The sequence below is a fragment of the Pogona vitticeps genome, chromosome 4, assembly GCF_051106095.1.
Source record: "Pogona vitticeps strain Pit_001003342236 chromosome 4, PviZW2.1, whole genome shotgun sequence".
NCBI lineage: Eukaryota > Metazoa > Chordata > Lepidosauria > Squamata > Agamidae > Pogona > Pogona vitticeps.
In genome coordinates this window covers 126,654,146-126,672,007 of record NC_135786.1, presented here as the reverse complement: position 1 = coordinate 126,672,007, position 17,862 = coordinate 126,654,146, and the positions used below count along the sequence as shown (strand labels likewise).

At 48.7% G+C, this 17,862-nt stretch overlaps 1 protein-coding gene across 1 annotated transcript; it reads left to right on the top strand.

Annotated features, from left to right (window-relative positions):
• Positions 1-1,954: 1,954 nt before the first annotated feature.
• Positions 1,955-15,941, top strand: PHGDH (phosphoglycerate dehydrogenase). Its single transcript, XM_020813179.3, has 12 exons — positions 1,955-2,163; positions 4,910-5,061; positions 7,922-7,987; positions 8,482-8,536; positions 8,649-8,747; positions 8,862-8,994; positions 9,790-9,938; positions 11,312-11,464; positions 12,439-12,571; positions 13,729-13,856; positions 14,220-14,442; positions 15,705-15,941. Exons 1-12 carry the CDS (start codon positions 2,017-2,019, stop codon positions 15,857-15,859), a joined length of 1,593 nt encoding a protein of 530 aa, XP_020668838.3. The 5' UTR covers positions 1,955-2,016; the 3' UTR covers positions 15,860-15,941.
• The last annotated feature ends 1,921 nt before the right edge of the window (positions 15,942-17,862 follow it).

Here is a 17,862-nt window from a genome sequence, read left to right as displayed (position 1 = left end):
AGAAGCACAGCCGATAACTGAACTCGCAAACCCTCTACCCAGCTAACAGAGCCAGCCAGCCAGCCAGCTCAGTGAGTTGGAGCACCTTACAGGCCTGGCTGGGAAGAACAAGCAAATCTGAGTTTTCTGAAGGTTTCTACCATGATCTCCTTCGCAGAAAGTACAATCTAAAAACTGCAAGACATGTCTACTTTTTAACTCTCATGAGAATCCTGCCACTCTCCGTTTGTCTTAAGGTGCCAAAACAAAAAGAAACTTTGAACTTTTCACTATGGAAGCACACACTAAGAAGCTAAGCATTACCATGCCTTGCTGGAGCATTTCTATAATGCACAGCAGTGACAGCACCATAGAAATGTGCATACACAGTGAAGTGACCATTGTAGTTACAAGCGGCGAGAAAACGTTCCGTACAGGCAGTCATGCACTCTTCTGCTGGGAACTGGAAGGAATGTATCTGCCCACCCACAACTTCCAGGGCACTGGCTCTGGTGTACTTGGGGGGAAAAAAACTCACACACGTGATTCTCAAACATTGCAAAGATGCATGAGAGGCTTAAGTACTATCATCTGTTGTAATGTGTGAAGCCTTTTCTGTATCACAAATTAAAGTAAAAGTGATTTTGATTTGGTAGCAAGGAAGGAACCTGTTGCATTCAGACCCATCAGAGAATAGGTCTTTTGAGCAGCACCTTTTTTCAAAGCAATGTGTGTCTTTTTCTAGCACTGCATGCAGAGACACATTGCACACTTGATTTGAATGGAATATAGCACCAGTATAAGAGAATCTTTATGCCCTAAATGTTATTGGGAACACAGCATAACAAGATTTCAATTCTATGCCAAACTGGTTTCCAACCTAATTTTTTTAAAAAAATCCCATGCACCTACCTAAAACTTATCCTACTTCTGCAGACTCAGCTCCTGTTAGCTTGTGAAGGGCTTGCTGGCTGCCAGTGGGATCAAGGTTCACACCTAACTCAGCATTTTGCAAGGATGTGCTCAAATGTTCTCTCTCTCTCTCTCTCTCTCTCTCTGTGTTGCACAATATTTTAGTTCAGTCCATACCCTGGCCACTCTCATTTACCACAAGGTCAGATTTGTACCGTCCAAAGGAGATCTTGCCACATGGTGTATTCCCGCAGTATTTGCCTATGGTTTGTAGGTCTGCTTCCTAGCTTTGCCGCTGAGCTGCAAAGGGAGGAAGCACCGCCTCCTTCGTCCACCAAGCTCTTCAAAGAGCAACTGATGTTGGGCCAAGGAGTCCGAAAGTTAACTCTCAATTCTTACGAGACAGCAACAAAATACATCTCGGGGTCAGCAAGGCATTCAGGCACAGGGCGGATGGCGCTTAGCCATATAGGGCCCTGATTTGATCTGTCAGGCACACGTTTGAATGGGTTAAACGAAACACGCACCCCGTTCGGTAACAAGCTTTCGGCCAGAAAGAGCCGCTCCGTTTGCTGACGTGGTGGCCGCCGGAGGCCCCGTCCGCGGAGAGACGCGCTCTGATCCCACGGGGATGGGCGCCAAAGCTCAGCTATATGTGTGTGGCGGACGGTGCCCGGCAGGCGGAGAAGCACCGCCACGTGTCGACGCCCCGCGACAGGTCCCCGGAGGGGCCCCCCCAGGCTCCGTGGCCGCGTCGCTCGGCTCCTCCGTCAAGCCCTTTCGCCCTCGAGGGCGGCTGGGCGCGATGGCTCGCGGCGGCGCAGGGCCGGCGGAACCGCGCCGCCTCTTGTTCGTGAGAACGGAGGCGTGCGCGGCGTCGAGGCCCCCGCCTGGCCCGGGGCGACAAAGCCGCGCCGCTCGCGGAGGGGCCGAGCCTAGACTCCGACGCTGGCGCGGGGAAAGTTCCCGGTGGGGGGGGGGTGCGGGCGGCGGTGGGAAAAGGGGGCGGAGGTGGGACCAGGGCGCTCTGCTCCAATAGGACGGAGCGAGAAGCCTTGCCTTTATCGCGCCCCGAGGAGGCGAGCTGGCTCCCTTTCCCCGGCGCGAACGAAGCGAGAGGCGAGGATGGCGCCGAGCGCGGCGACGACTCTGACGAAGGTGCTGATCAGCGACAGCCTGGACCCCTGCTGCAAGCAGATCCTGCAGGCGGCCGGCATCCGCGTCCTAGAGAAGGCCAACCTCAGCAAGGAGCAGCTGCTGGCCGAGATCAAAGTAAGACCGCACAGAAAAGCGCGCCCGCCCGCGTGTGTGTGTGGGGTGGGAGCTCGAAAAGTAGCGCCCCTTCCCTCTCCCCAGCCTCCAGAAGATGACGGGGTGGGGGTGGGGGTGGGAGGCGGAAAGGAAGGATCGGCAGCCAGCCGTCACTTTCGCGGGCAGACGAGCTCCGCTACCTGCCTCCCTACTTCGCCGATCGTCGTGACCCCCTGGCTGGAAAGAGTGTGGAGTCCCACTCTGGACACTGCAAGGCGTGTGTTTCTTTGCTCTCTCTCTCCCGCGGCTCCCCCCTCCTCCCGCCCTTTATGGAGCTCAGACGCAGAGCCATGAAGTTTGGGGTGCGTCCTGAACTATTCGGCGTCATAGTGAAGAGAGGACACTTTGCACATGATCGGAGACACGCCGTTCATAGCATAACTAAGTGCCTGAACGACCCCTTTAAAACTTACCGATCTATTGTCGTTTAGTAACATGCCATTCCCTTGGCGGAGTGGCGTAGGAGCACCCAAACTGCAAAGATCGTGGGGCTGAGATAGGGGAGAATGTTAAATCCTACATGCACACGTAGTAGAGGTTGCTGTGTTCGGGAAATGGTTGCGGTGGAGGCCCAAGTGCAGCCTTTTACTCCCGCCCCGCCTCCCCGCCCCGCAGTAAAAGTGAGATTGGAGTCTGGAGCCGGTGGTGAGTTGAATCTGAATGATCGGTCCCAGTTCCTTTCAGGAGACGTTTGCCCCTCACCTGACACTGTGCTGTGTTTCTGTTGAAATTCAGTGGGAGCCTGTGGCCCTTTTCTTTTCTTTCTGCCCATACCTGAATAAGGTCATGGACGGTTTGTACCTGAGTGTAGGCATGCTGGAGTGTAGCACAAGGGGAGCATGTTTGGGAAGTGGCTGCATTTTCTGTCTCAGGCAGCAGAAATGCTTGGCCCCGACAGCTGTTGCAACTTGTAGGCCAACTCCCTTTCCTGCCCTCCAGCAGACTGGGTGTGCTGGAAGTAGGAAACAGGGAATGCGAAATGGTGGAAATAGTTGGTTAGTGTTAGCCAAGGCTGGGGTGACTAGGGAAGCCTTAAAGGGGTGGGATTTCTATAACAAACCCTGAAAATGTAGGACATGAAGTTTAGCTCCTCACAAGAGGTCAGTATTTTGCACGTTTTCTCCTGGAACATAAGCCTGTGCCCTTAGAATCGTTGGTGAATTTACAAGTTACATGTATGTGAAGGTGACTGGGTCTCTCTTTTGACATGTGGTGACATAGAAAATAAGGTTTTCAATGACTTACAGATATTGAGACACATTGTCCACAGGCAAACTAGATTTGTTAAAAGAAAAAACAGTTTAAAGCGAGAAATGCCTACTCTAATGCTAAATGGTTACTGCACTTTGCCCCATAGTTGCTAAGAAATGTAAAGTAGAACACATCATTCAAGGCAATTTGATTACGAAGACTTCCAGTGTCTGGCTCTGCAGCCAGAGACCTAAACCACAGAGCTGTCCAGCCAGCACTTAGCTTGACTGAATTTGAGGTTGGATGCTGGAATCATCAGCTGGGCAACCACCCCCCCTGCCCCCGCTAAATCCCATTCTCAGGTGCTAACCGCAGGAACTCCATCTTGGAGTTTCTGCAAAATTTCTGCACGTGCAATGAAGACTTGGGTGCCTCGTGGCATGAGTGCCAATAACATTAAGTGTTTGTACTGCATACCATTATACACGTACTGCAGTTTGTCAACATTGGATCCAGACTAAGTCTTAAATGTAGCTTCCGGGGAGGAAGGATTCTCAAGTTAGTGAGAAATGTCTCACTCTCACCTGAAGATGGGACTTAGCACTGGGGATTAATTCCTCTATCCACTATAGACCGTAGTGCACAGTTTGATTTGACTCATTATCTAGGTGCAAGACTGGAAACTGTCATCACACTTTGTAAGGGCTGCCAATTTGTCATTCTTTCTTGCAAGGGACACTTGCACAGAACTGGAGACAGGTACAAGCAACAGAAGGTACTTATAAATAGTCTTAAAATGTGGAAAAGAACTGTTGGTGCATCTGGTTTTGACTCAAATGTACAGACGTTGTGGGTTTTCTGTCACGCTCAACTGTTTCTTCTTTTTCCCCTTTCGCTTTCCCCTGCACCCCATTTTGCCTGTCCCTGAGGTTGAGCCTGAAATTCTGGAGAATGTGAAGAGCTGCCAGGCTATTTGTGACATCTTCCTCATCCTGAGTGAATGATTACATTGCCCAAACTACATATGGCTCTTGCCCCACCCCGCCTTCAACCAATGAACCAGTAGGGCTGCCTCTAAATCTTTCATGAGAGTGTAAGGGGGAAACCTGCTAACTTCCCTTGTGCTTGGCTGGATACGATTTCCAGTGGCTGGGAAGAATGGTGCTTTGGTAGCCTCTCTAGTTTCTTGCTCATCATCATGTACAAAAAAAGAGGACAAAACAGCAACATTTTTAGGATTATGTCACAGGAGCAATGTTACATTATAGCTTCTGGATGTGCATGATTTATATTTAGATTGCAAAACTCGGCTTTCACTGATGGTTGTCTTAGATTACCTTGGGGAAGACTTCCCATTCTTGAAGACTGCGGCCGCCAAAGGCTTGGAGATAGGACTGGGAGGGACAGTGAGCTATGCAAAGGGTCGTGCTATAGGCTCAGCCTAAGCTTCTAGGTCTCTGGGCGGCACTTTGCTCACCTCTGGTCTGATTGCTCAGCCCATTTACTCTCTTTTTAGGATTGTGACGGCCTCATTGTACGATCCGCAACCAAAGTCACTGCAGACATCATAAATGCCGCTGAGAAGCTGCAGGTCATTGGGAGAGCTGGCACTGGTGTGGACAATGTCGATGTTGAAGCTGCTACAAGGAAAGGCATCCTGGTCATGAAGTAAGCTGCCAGGCCATTTCTCAAGTGGGAGAGAGGGTTATAAGAGACCAGAGGAAGGCTGTAGGTGGGATGGAGCCACACGTTGGCTCTTGCCCATGCCAGGCAGTGCAGTGGAAAAACAGAGGACTGACAGCTTCATGGTCCCAAGGGTGAGAAGATGGATGGTTCTGATAACACACCATTTACACCTTTCTGGACTTTTTGTCTGCTTCTCCCCTTCCTCTTTTCAATAGTATTGCCTCCTTTTTTCACTCAGTTACGATAGAGGATCTTGACAACATCATTGTCAGCCTGTTGTGTTCCAGTATTTTACATGTCGTTCTCTTCTCCCCTACCCAGTTCCACACATTTTTACCCGGTCTTGGTCCCCAGGTCAAAGCTTGCAAACTCTAGGAGCCTGACCCTGCCTCTCCTTCCGCATCTTGTGTGGTGCCTCGGCAGGGGCACTCCCTCTCTTTCCTTCTCCAGCTCAAAGCCTGCAGTTGTGAAATCCCACATTTGGCATCGATATTTCACCATGTTTCCTAGAGAGGCACATGAGGAGGGGGTGTGGCCTTGGAGCACTTTGGTGGTCCAAAAGATCACTTTAGCCAAAAGGGAAGTCTTGGCAGTGAAGCATTCTGAGCACCTAAAGGAGAAAAACCCTGGTCTTTGTCTCTCGAGAGAAAGATAGGGCTTCTTTTGATGTACTCCTCCACAGCCAAGTTGTGTCCATATTCTCTCAGGGCTGGAATCCTTCATTCTTCCCCACTAGGAGAATGATCCCCTCCTCCCCATGGAATGATTGAATGACCCCTCTGTCTTCTGGGCTACAAATTTCTTTCATTGTTCAGTGAAAATATGGTACGTTATTACGACTGTAAGTGAAAGAACCTGATTTTTTCCAGGTTCAGCTGTTTTTGTACCTAGCCCAGTTTTTGTCACAACGGTGCTGGCAGTGGGGCAGACTGGCAGAAGGTACGTCCATCACCAGCTGATTGCTTCTGTTTAACTGGAGATGCCAGAGACTGAATGGGAGACATTCAGCATGCTACTGCCGAGCTGTAGTGCACATGCTTGTTTCTACAAATGTTCAGCTTTTCCTTCCTGCTGTCCATATTGCTTTACAGGATGGGGGATTATTTAGTATGTCTGTCTCTGTTCTTAACAGCCCCCCTTCCTCACTGCCTTTTGCAATGACTCAAAAAGCACAACATCTGGGACTATGAACACCCAGCCCCACTGAGATTTCAGGAACAAATACTAAACCAGTTCTCAACTCCCGCCAAGGTCTGTAGGGGGAGAAGGGATAGAAATTCTCCCTTCCCCACAGCTGGAGCAAAAGGTGGGTCTCTGCTGGATTGAGGGAAGTGCCCCAAAGGGAGGTGCTCCCTGATCCTGGTCTTGGAGATTTGGAGAAAGGTTGCTTTTGGGATCAGTTGTTGTACAGCTGCCTCTGTCGGCAGGGACCTGCTCCACTCTTCACCAGGTCACCCACTCTTTCTCTTGGGGGGGGAAACACCCCCACAATATTTTTAATGCATTAACTATTTTCAGATGTTTAATTAGCATTTTGAAAATGTTGTTGCTGTGCAGGAATACAACTGTGCCATATCTGTCTGATATTTTCTTTCATTTGTTTGCTCAACAAGGGGTCCCTTCCTTCCTTGAACATCAGGCATTATCGTTTCCTCTTGTCATGAGATTTTAATGGCAATAAAGGGGCTGGGCTAAGGGCAGCACTAGAACTACAGCTGAAATTCCCTTTTCCCCTTGTTTGGCAAAAAGCAATATCTCAGTCATGATATCTCAGATGGGAGCAAGATCTGGAAAAATCTGAAGGAAAAATAATTAACAGCTTGAGCTTAAGAAAACACTGCCTGGCTACTAGGGAATGCTTTTAGCTTATCAAGAGGTTTTTGAACCATATAAGCTACCTGAGTGATATATTATGTGGTCTGTTAGGGTTGAGGAAGAACTTTTGCCAGACAAAGCAAATACAGCGTCAGAGCATTATATATGGAGTTGTGGCTGGAGGGGATGTAAGTCTTACTCTTGCCTTGATGCCACTCTGGTTGGCTTGTGATAGTAAACTGTGCTTTAATGTTGGTTTGTAATTCAAACAATGATTTTTATGCTTTCTGTCTTTTCGTGATGGCACTTAACTAAAAACAGAAGGGGAATTTCCAGTGTCCTCCTCACAAATGCAATGGAGAGGTTGGGTGGGTGCAAGCCTACAGCTCTCCTAGGCTCACACCTCTAGTGCTAAATTATGGCTCACCATCTTGGTGAGCTCGGCAGCACAGTTCATCTGCCCTGGATGGGAAAGGTTTGTTACACCTCAGAAGGAAATGGGGGCTGGGGAGGAAAGGGGAGAGGAAGGGATTCCCCTTAGCTTTAAAATGGCAGGCCATGTCATTTTGCCTGTGCAGGTATTTATGGACACATTGTGGGGATCAGAGCAGAAAGGTGCCGGCTCTTTTACATGAGAGGTTTTCCATACTGCCAATTAGGCATGAAAGCAAAAGAGTGGTGGGTCAAGAAGGTTCCCTGAGAGAGGCCCCCTTAAGCAGACTCCTCGTTATATGGTTGAGCCCCTCGTTTCGGTCGAATCTCAAGAGAGGGCTCTCCTCCAAGAATATATTCGGAGCACTGCATCCCAGAGTTTCAGTGCCAGGGGCTGTGATGAAGGTTTGACCCTGGAGTACTTAACGTCTTGCAGCCTGGAGCGAGCTTTTTCCTCTAATTGCAATTATTCAGCTTCTGTCAGGGTGGAAAGCATGACTTTTGGCAAGGAAACCTTGGACCCCACAAGCGCTGGACGCTGTCTTTGCCCTTCCTACCAAGTCCAACGTTCCCCTCTCTCTGCTTTGGTCCTCAGCACACCCACTGGCAACAGCCTCAGTGCAGCGGAGCTGACATGTGGCATGATCATGAGTCTGGCCCGGTAAGTGTCCTGGCTTCTGCCCGAGAAAGTGGCACCCCAGCAGCACCTTGGGCTGCCATTGTCCTGATCTGAAACCATGTTTTGCTTGTGGGTCAAAGAGCCTGGGAAAGGTTGACCGCTCCTCGTTACATGCAAGTATGTGCAGACAAGTCAGGGCAGCTACATTTCTTCTTGCGGAAGAGTGGCATTGAGAGGAGATGATGTGGAGCAGAGCACCGATGAGGAAAGGACACTTAGCCCTTTCTCCTGTTACCATCATACCGAGGATCAGCTCTTTGAGCAACACTCTCCTCTTGCAGAATATATGCTCCTGCAAACGTCTCTGGAATTGCTAGGAGGTGTGGGGTGCAAGGGAAAAAAGCAGGTGGGGCAGATGAAACTGCTCCGTTTTCATTCTTAAAATTAGGATTTTTCATTCTAGTCATGCAGTTAGTTCCTCTGCTACAGTCTGGGGCACTTGTTGGGTCTTGCTAAAATAGAGACTCTTGTTTTAGGCAAATCCCCCAGGCTGCATCTTCAATGAAGGAAGGGAAATGGGACCGCAAGAAGGTAAGGGGCTGGCGCTTTCACCATTACTTGCTTCCTTGTGATGATGCTGGGGCAGGGAGGCATGCCGCACAGCGTGGAGCAATTTCCCACCAGTGTGTCCTTTCCACCCTAGTTCATGGGGATGGAGCTTCAGGGGAAGACGCTGGGCATTCTAGGCCTCGGCAGGATTGGGCGAGAAGTGGCCATCCGGATGCAGTCCTTTGGCATGAAGGTAAGCAAACCTTTAAAGCGACCACGGGTGGTTACTGGCAGGCAGAAGTCACCTTGGCATTTTAAAGAATGGACTCCCTTCTTCCACCCACCTGCCCCACTGCTGTGTCTTTAGACCATAGGCTACGACCCCATCATCACTCCTGAGGAGTCTGCTAGCTTTGGTGTAGAACAGCTGTCTCTGGAACAGATCTGGCCACTGTGTGATTTCATCACAGTTCACACCCCACTCCTGCCTTCCACCACAGGTAAGAGATGCTGCCTGGGATTTAAAAAAAAGAGGACACTAGCCATCACAGAGGGACCTTTGCAGGGTTTTGGACTCTTTGTGTACGTGCATATGCACATCTACTTGTGCAGACATGCACACCTCATTTTTTTGTGTCGGGGAGAATTGTGTGAGTGGACAGTAAGGGCAGCAAAACTTCATCTTTTGGGAGATGGGCCTTGACAACTTGCTTGCAGATGGTGGGATTCAATAAAAATAAGACATCTTGCATGGGTTGGTGTGTAGAAAGCAGCGGACAGACACGAGGAAGACCCAAAACCACAAGGGAGGTTGAGTTATGAAAGTGAAAGGGTCAGCTAGTGACATTGAATGGGGAAGCTAGATTCTGGGCTAGAGGTTAAATTCTGTATCAAGAACACTTGAATTCTGTGGCCAGAGAAATAATGAAAAATAAGCATAACTTATAGAACATACTTCCTTCTTTGCTACTTGTGAAGGTCAGGGGAAGAGTTGGCTTTTTTTGTCTCCACTGTTTCTTCAGAGACTTCACCAGGTGCTGCCTGTACATTGTCAGCTCTAGTGTTAATGGTTAGAAATATGTTTTTTTTAAACTAACAAACCAGGAATCATGGATTCTCAGGATGGCATTTAAGTCTGCTGTCTGGGCTGGTGTAATTGTGGAAATGGAATCTCACCCCCCTCTCCATGATGACTGGTAACGCTGATGGTTGAAGCACCTGGTATGTGCTTGTGGCCGGCGTGGACCTGGAGGGTGTGTAGGAATCCTCTCATTTCACTGTTGTTTCCTTTCCAGGACTCCTGAATGATGCCACTTTTGCCCAATGCCGGCCTGGGGTCCAGGTGATCAACTGCGCTCGAGGTGGCATTGTGGATGAGGGGGCCCTTCTGAGGGCCCTTCAGTCTGGCCAGTGCGGGGGAGCAGCCCTTGATGTTTTCACAGAGGTGAGGCTTTGGGACACTTAGTTTTCCTTCCTATTCTTCCTCAGGGCGAGAGGTGGGAGCGAGATGGGACATGTTTCTGTTATCTGAGACCTCAAGTGAGCCTTGCTTATCCTTGCCTGGCTGAGTGGGTGAAGATTCTTTCTAACACGGGGAAGAACCATTTGGTCTCTAGGCCAAGACTGCCAGCCCCCTCCCTATCTCCAATTACACGTTAATGACTTTGGGCGGGGTGATGTCTGTCTGCCTTAAACAGGGGAACATTAGCCTTGTGAAGGAATGACTCGCATGGATGGAAACATTTGAGGAAGGGGACTCTCAGGTTGTGAATGCTTCCAGGCATAGGGTTCTGCTGGACAGAGGGAGGGAGCAGAGGCCATGCCATGCTTTAAGACTCCCACATCCATACTTTCTCCATGGATTTCCCAGGAGAGTGCAGTCAAGGCTGGGCAAAGTGTCTTCTAGTTTTTGCTACATTTGGCAAGGAGGCTCTTTCATTTATGTATGTACCTTTAAAAAATTCTAATGTTTCTTATTAAGACTAATCGCTTTGTAATCTTGTTTCAAAAATATAAAACAACAAGCAAGCATCAGCTGTAAGATCCCACATCGAACCTTGCAAAAGCTGTCTTCAGAAGACCTTGAAAACACACCAGGGGGGCAGCCATTCCAAAAGACAAGGAGCCATCACAGAAAACCTTTGTTTCTGGGTCACTGCCTTAGGGTGATCTGGTGAATGTGGTGCACTACCAGCATCTGCCCCAAGCGATCAGAGCGCAGCATTTTCCAGTAGTCTTCTAAATGGGGAAGAGCATCATTCAGGCAATCTGGCCCCAACGTGTTCAAGGTTTTACAAGTTAGCAACAAGACCTTAAAGATGGTCTGGTTGCAAAAAGGCAACCAGTGGAATTTCTTCAGCAAAAGCATCATATTTTGTGCACACAACCTGCTTCTGCTCATGATATCAGCACCTCCAGAGAGCCCCACATAGAGTGCATTGCAGTAATCCACTTGTGAGGCTACTAGTGTATGTGTTACAATGGCCAAGTTTCCTCATTGGGAAGGGGCACTGCTGACATTCCAAGCCAAGCTAATGACAGAAACAGGATTCTTGATCCTTCATGGATGTTCTTGGATCTAGGAGTGCTCCCAAGCTACTATCTATTCTTTCAGGGGATCTGAAGTCCCATCCAGGACTGGTGAACTTCCCAAATTTGGAACCTGTGAATTACTTGCCTTCAGAGTTTCTGTATTTTCAAGGTTCAGCCTTGGTCCGTTGGCAGTGACAGACTGGAGAGTGCAGTGCTGTCGGTAATAGTCTTGTGGAGGTGAGGGTTAGGGTTAGGCAACTAATCAAACTTTTCTGCCCTCTCTAGGAGCCACCCAAGGACAAGGCACTAATAAACCACCCCAATGTGATCAGCTGCCCCCACCTAGGGGCCAGCACCAGAGAAGCCCAGAGCCGCTGTGGAAAGGAGATTGCCGTACAACTGGTGGACTTAACCCAGGGCAAGCCACTGGTCGGGGCGGTGAGTCCTCCTTTCAAGCTGCTCCTTGGGTGATGCTTTAACAAAGTATGTTTGATGGAAAAAGTAAGCTTAGTGTCTGTATTTTATTCTTTCTCTAAAATTTGATCTTGATTTTGTTGGTGTAAATTAGCAGAGTTTTTGTCCCAGTCCAGGCAGTCCAGCTGAATCACACAGACAAAGACAGCTTCTTCCGACACCAAGTATATTTACGGTATATACAGAAGTTTTAGCAGTACAAACCAGCAGCATAACATTCATCAGAAGAGATCCTGCATCTTCTCCACATGTCCACACAGTTATACACATTACCCCAGACACTACTTCATTTAATACACATACTGCGTGACTCAGCATTTTCCACACCTGTCAAATATGGCTGCTTATTATCATGGGCCTTGCTCTGCCTCAGTGTGGAAATTAATCCTTGACAGATTTGTGAAATAGCTGGGGTCTAGCAGAACTCCAGTATACTTGCTTTTGCTATGTTTTTAAGTACTTTACAAGGTACACTGTGCAGTAGAGCTGAGGTGGTTTGCAGTAAAAACATGGCCAAATTAAAAGATGCTAACTGTGCTTCCAGAGAAGGTGAGCCAGACTGAAAAAATACTTTACTCAGCAAACCCGACTTTGTGTATGGCTTAACTCCCAGCACTGTTGTTTAGCCAGTTACTGTAGCCATGGAACTGACCCAAGGCAAACTGGCCAAAACCGCTATCAAAGGAGGAGGGATGATCAGCTCTAAAACTGACACCTCTGCTCTAAGGCAGTCCTTAGGGTGGGCTTGTGGGTGGATTTAGAAGAAGGCATAGGTAGAAGGCGCTTGGCATGGAAAGAATCCTGTCCTTCACAAAGTATTTGAGAGGGACGGCAATGAGTATCCTTGTAAAATGAGTAATGGGAGCAAAGGATTTCTGTTGGTTATGGACCCCACTTTCCTGGCAGCACTCTTATGCTTTTGTTCTTCCTTCCCTTAGGTAAATGGGCAAGCTCTCAGCAGTGCCTATGCATCCCAGACCAAGCCATGGATCGCACTGGCAGGAGCTCTGGGGACTGTGTTGTGTGCCCTGACTCACCCTGCCAATAGAGGCGTGCAAGTTGTCACCCACGGTGAGACGAGAAATCCAGGACCTCGCACCAGGAGGACCTAGCCTCCAGCCTTTTCACTTCTGAGTCTGTCTACCCTTCTGTCTCAATTCTCTCGCCTCCCCATAGGCACCAGTGCTTTAATACAGGGGAAAAAAATCTGTGTGAAGAAAAGCTGGGTTTTGCAGCCTATATATATTTTTACTGAGAGCTTGCTATTCATTAACTGTCTGCTTTCAATACTATTGCTGCAGCCATGTTGTATGTCTGAAATCCTAGATTCTTGGGAGCTGAATTCTGCCTCCAGTGTGACCAGATTCACGGAACTCATAGACATCTGCTTATTCATCTTTCTGATCTAACAGAGGCGCTCTTTCCTACCTGCCTTGTGTTTCTTTCTCCACTCAGCATTTAACCTTCTGTCTGAACTGTCTTCCTGCAATTGGAGAAGCATCTTTCCCTGCAATTGACCTGTTTGGAGAGCAGAGAGCAGAGCTTTCTGGCAAGATTGCAAGGCTTTTGTGCAGGAGGCCTGTGACTGATGCTCTGAGGTTTTACAAAAGGCCTCCTCTCATCTTGGTACCTAATAAATGTTAATTTTTAAGAGCAGTTAATCCTTGTGGGAAGCAGGTAGCACAGAAGAGGAAAGAAACTCTGTTTTTGGCTCAGGGAGGCTTCACGAGTCGAGGGCATTCTAGAGCTATATGTGTGTCATTTCCTGCTTCTGTTAAGGGTTGTTAAGAGCTTTTTAACCCCTCTCCTTGTGTCCTTTTGACATTATCACGACAGTGAACCAAAGGAAGACTTCTGCGTAATTTATTGCCACATGCAGCCTGTGGTAAGGAACGCTGGCAATAGCAGTCCAGTAATAGCTGTCCACTCCTGGTCTAGGAGCTTGTTAGTGTCCCATGCTTGCTTAAAGGAGTGCAGATGGCGAAAGGGACAGATGTGAGGAGATAGTCTGGGCCCACCCAGCTGTCCGTTCCTTGTCAAGAGGCAATTGGGGGGCCAAAGTTCTGTTTGGGATGGGGAGGGAATGCTCCTGGCATGGCTCTAGAGATAAGAGTCTCTGCTTTGCTGATGGGTATCATTCCAGTCTTCTGGTTACAGAGGGGGGAGGGAAGAACACTTTGTGAGGGGGGGCATTTGGGTGATTTGACCATATCTGTCCTGCTTACCAGGTTCAACTTTGCAAAAGGCTGGCGGTTACCTGATTCCTGCAGTGGCTGTGGGACTCCTTAAAGAAACAGCACAGAAGAATGTCAACCTGGTGAATGGGCCGCTTTTGGCACAGGAAGCTGGGCTTAAGGTACATGGATCCCCCCACCCCACCCGCCCCACCTTCATTCAAACGCTATCCCATTGGGAGCGTGAAGATCAGCCAGTGTGGTGTATTTGGGGGGCTGTTTTCTGTGGACTGCTTAAAAGAAGCTGCAAGGTTTTCCTGACATCCATTTGATTGTACAGGTTCTCCATACTGCACATAACTGTGTTTCTAGAAATATTCTAGCTACCTTTACCTTCATAAAGACCTGTGATCATGCATGTTCTTGGTGCCTCTCTGGCTCTCCTCTCAATGGTAAATGAGAGCTCAGCAACTGGTCTCTGGAAGGGAAACAGCTGTCCTCTGTAGCGCGAGGCATCATGCACTTTTCACTTGTTTTCTGCACAGATCACCGCCACTCACCGTGACAAGACAGAAGGTAGTGAAGAGGGGCTGCTGGAACTTGCTGTCCAGGATGCCCCCTATGTGCTGGTTGGCTCAGTGCAAGGGAGCACTCCTGTCCTGTGTCACCTCAGCGGAGCAGTCTTCAAACCGTCTGTTCCCCTCACTGGAACGATGCTGTTCTACAGAGCCAAAGTCTCCAGTGCCAGCCTGTTACCAACCGTCATTGGTGAGCAGAAGGACTTCTCTCCCTGGCAGCCCATCCAGCCTTCTCAGTGCTGTGGAGCTGGCAACAGATAAGCTCTTGTCTGTGAACTAATGCAAAGAGGGGCGGTGCTTTTCTGATCACTGCCTGTGCCAGAAGTGTGTTTTCTGAGGGACAGAGTTCCAGCTGCCCTGGATTGTATGCCACTAGCAGCAGCTCTGCCTGGCTACTGACTCTTTCCGGGACTGGTGCCTCAGCACTGTTGGTACCAATGCCATCTTACCTGGAGCCTCATTCCCCTAGCCCATGGGTCCCAAACCCCCCGTCCACAGACCGGTCCCAGTCCATGGCCTTGCCAGGACCAGGCTGCGGAGATAAATCTCCTGCCCTTCTGCATGTGCAGATGCATGCATGCACCTCCCATGTACTCACGGCCCCTCCCATGGCCCCTTCCTCCCACACGGCCCTGCCCACACATGCACGGCCCTTCCTGCACATGCAAAGCTCCTCCCACAGATGCATGGCCCCTCCCACGGCCCATCCTTGGCATGCACGGATTCCCCCCCCCCCCGCATGTTAAACTGGTCCGTGGTTGGGGACCACTGCTCCTAGCCTGTGTTGGGGGAACTGAAAAGATATGTGGGAAGGGTTTGTGGTTATGACATCCCTTAGTTGCCTGGGATGGGTGTGGGAAATAGATGAGAAAGGGCTTGGATTACAATCGGAGGGGAATGTTACAAGGCTGGGTAGACAAAAAGTGGAAATCCCCCAAGGATATTCATGTGAAGGATGTGATCTTAGACCAGGAACCAAATAACCATATGATCTGAAGAGATTCAGGGGTCAGCTTCTGGGGAGGGATGTGCTGAGATCTGTGCCAAGCAAGTGAAGAAATTGGGGCGAGACTTCTGGGCTGCTTATTTAATGTAAAGTAGACCCTCGAGAAGATGGCCATTTGTACAAACTCTTCTTATAAGGTATATCGCTACAGGAATAGAGAACAGGTGGCTCTATACGTTGGACTGCAACTCCCACCAGCGTTAGCCAGCAGTGAGGGATGATGGGAACTGCAGCCCAGCAGCCTGCGGAGAGCTGAAATTTGCCCCCCCCCAGCCCCTCTCTACTGTATCCATTCAAGAGGGGGCAGCTCCATCTTACTTGCTATTATTGAAGCAGTTTTGGCTAGAGGGAGCTTGGCGGGTCTAGGAGCATTGTGAGGGCTGGAGCGCCATATTTCTCCTGTCTGCCTCCCAAGGTATGTGAACTGAGTGTTCATCTCTTCGCAGGGTTGTTGGGAAAGGCCAAAATAGAGCTGTTGTCCTACCACCATTCTAGCACAGTGAGTGGGCAAGAATGGAGTGTCCTGAATATCTCTTCTGCTCTACAAAGCCTTCAGGAACTGAAGCAGCATGTGACCGAGGCTGTTCAGGCTACATTTTAAGAAGTGGATGGAGGACCTGCAAATTTCTGTCATTGGCCCATTCCAATTTACACATTCCAATAAAAACAGTTTGCAGAAATGATCTGGTGTGTCCTTGTGTCTTAAGAGATTATTGTATTCCTTGGAGGAAACAATGGAAATAATTTATTAAGTGTGGGAGGTGAAATGTGGATTATTATTTTTTGCATCACTACCCAAAGGACTTATTAGACTTCGTGATATCTCAGCTCTGATTTGTTGTTAGCAGCTGATATATTATTGTCATTTTATTGAATGAGTTTGTCAAACCTAGTTCACACAGTAGAAGGTAGAATATAAAGCAATGTCAAGTTCCCACATATAAACAGCCACCTTTATCATCCATGTTTCACTCGTTGTTCTCCACCATGCAAGATGCAGAAGGCATTGTCTTCTTTAAGAAGCTAAAATGGCAGCATGCCCTGAGCACCACACATGCAATGGTGAACTGAAATCCAGTCACCTGTGTCTCTTCACCACAGGGGATGCACAGATGGTGGTCTTTGGCCATTCTGGAGGTCCCCCAGTTTCCCCACAGCTGCTCTGTTGAAATGTAGAAGCAACAGGACTGTTACCAGACACCTAAGAACGGGGGGGGGGGGAGAGGTGGTGGGAAAGGTTTTTGCTGTAACATGCACCCCAGCAATCTCTAGCAGGCAGAGGGGGGGAGGGCTTGATCCTTGTGCATTGAGAGAGGTTCATAATGGGTGCACAGGCATATGCTCTCCCCATCACAATTTGTGTCTCACCCTGGTTTCATAGTGAATACGGTCTTCTGGGTCAGGGGCCTAGTCCTCCAAGGTCAGTCTGGCATTTAGATGTCATTAGCTTAACCCATTTGCAAAATGACCCTTTGTTCCTCAAACTCAGTTGTTACCACAATGGCTAAACCAAACTCTGACTGCTTAAATGGACATCCAATAACATTTTGCTAAATGCTGGACTGGATAGGCCTTTCCAGCAGGATTTCTCACCCAGGTCCCTGTCTGAACCCCTAGGAATGTTTCTCTTGTTAAAGAGAGTATTAACATACCCCCCCCCCCAGGCATTGGATGAATCAACTGAATTGTAGACACCAGGGATAGGAAATTCTGATAGGACTGGAGGGCCAAAGTTTCACCCTAGCACTCCCCAAAAACCACACTGTTGTCCCACATCACTCCTGTCACTCACAGTCTGGTCCTCATTTGCATGAGCCTATGAGATGAGTGGAGGGCTGGAGTCAGCAGAATATAGGAAGGTGACAGGGAGAAATAGAAGAGGAAGAGGGAAGCAGAGAAAGAAGTAGAGATAGATAGTCAAGGAGATAGTGAGAAATAATAGAGATAAGCTGGTCAAGATAAATAGAGCAGGTGGTGAAGGTGGCAAGATATATGATCTTTAAATGATTTGATTATATGCATTGAATAAATAACACCGGTGATTCTGATTAAAGTTAACACCTTCCAATAAATCAGTTCTGTTGGCAGCCATCTGACAAGTGTCTGAAGAAAGTTCTTTATATGTTGTGGATAAAGGAAATCCAGTGGTGGCAGTGAGAAAAAAAGGGGGGGGAACGCCCCAATTGTGATCTGCTGCTAAGAAGACATAGTGTGAGCCCTTGGTTTGGGGAAAATAAGCGTGATAAACATTACACACACCAAGCCAAGAAAACAAAAAAGGTTTTAAAAAAAGCCTGGCTGTCTGTTTCTGTGTTTGGGCCTTGTGGGGCCCTGTGACCACCCTGAAAAAGTGTCCTAACTGCCCTCAGGAGCAGAACATACCTGGGTGGAGAGTTCTTTTAATGGAAAAAAAGAAAGACTGTGTTTGGGAGGGCCTGTTGGAAATCCCAGGGTGTCCTGCTCTGAGACACCCCCCCCCCCAGAATAATGATTTCTACTAAGGGGTGGTGGTGCTGCTGGTGGTGTATAATGTCAGAAATAAACAACCCAAAAGAAACCATGACTTTGGGGAGCTGCCTATAGCCTGTAGATGGCACTTGGTTG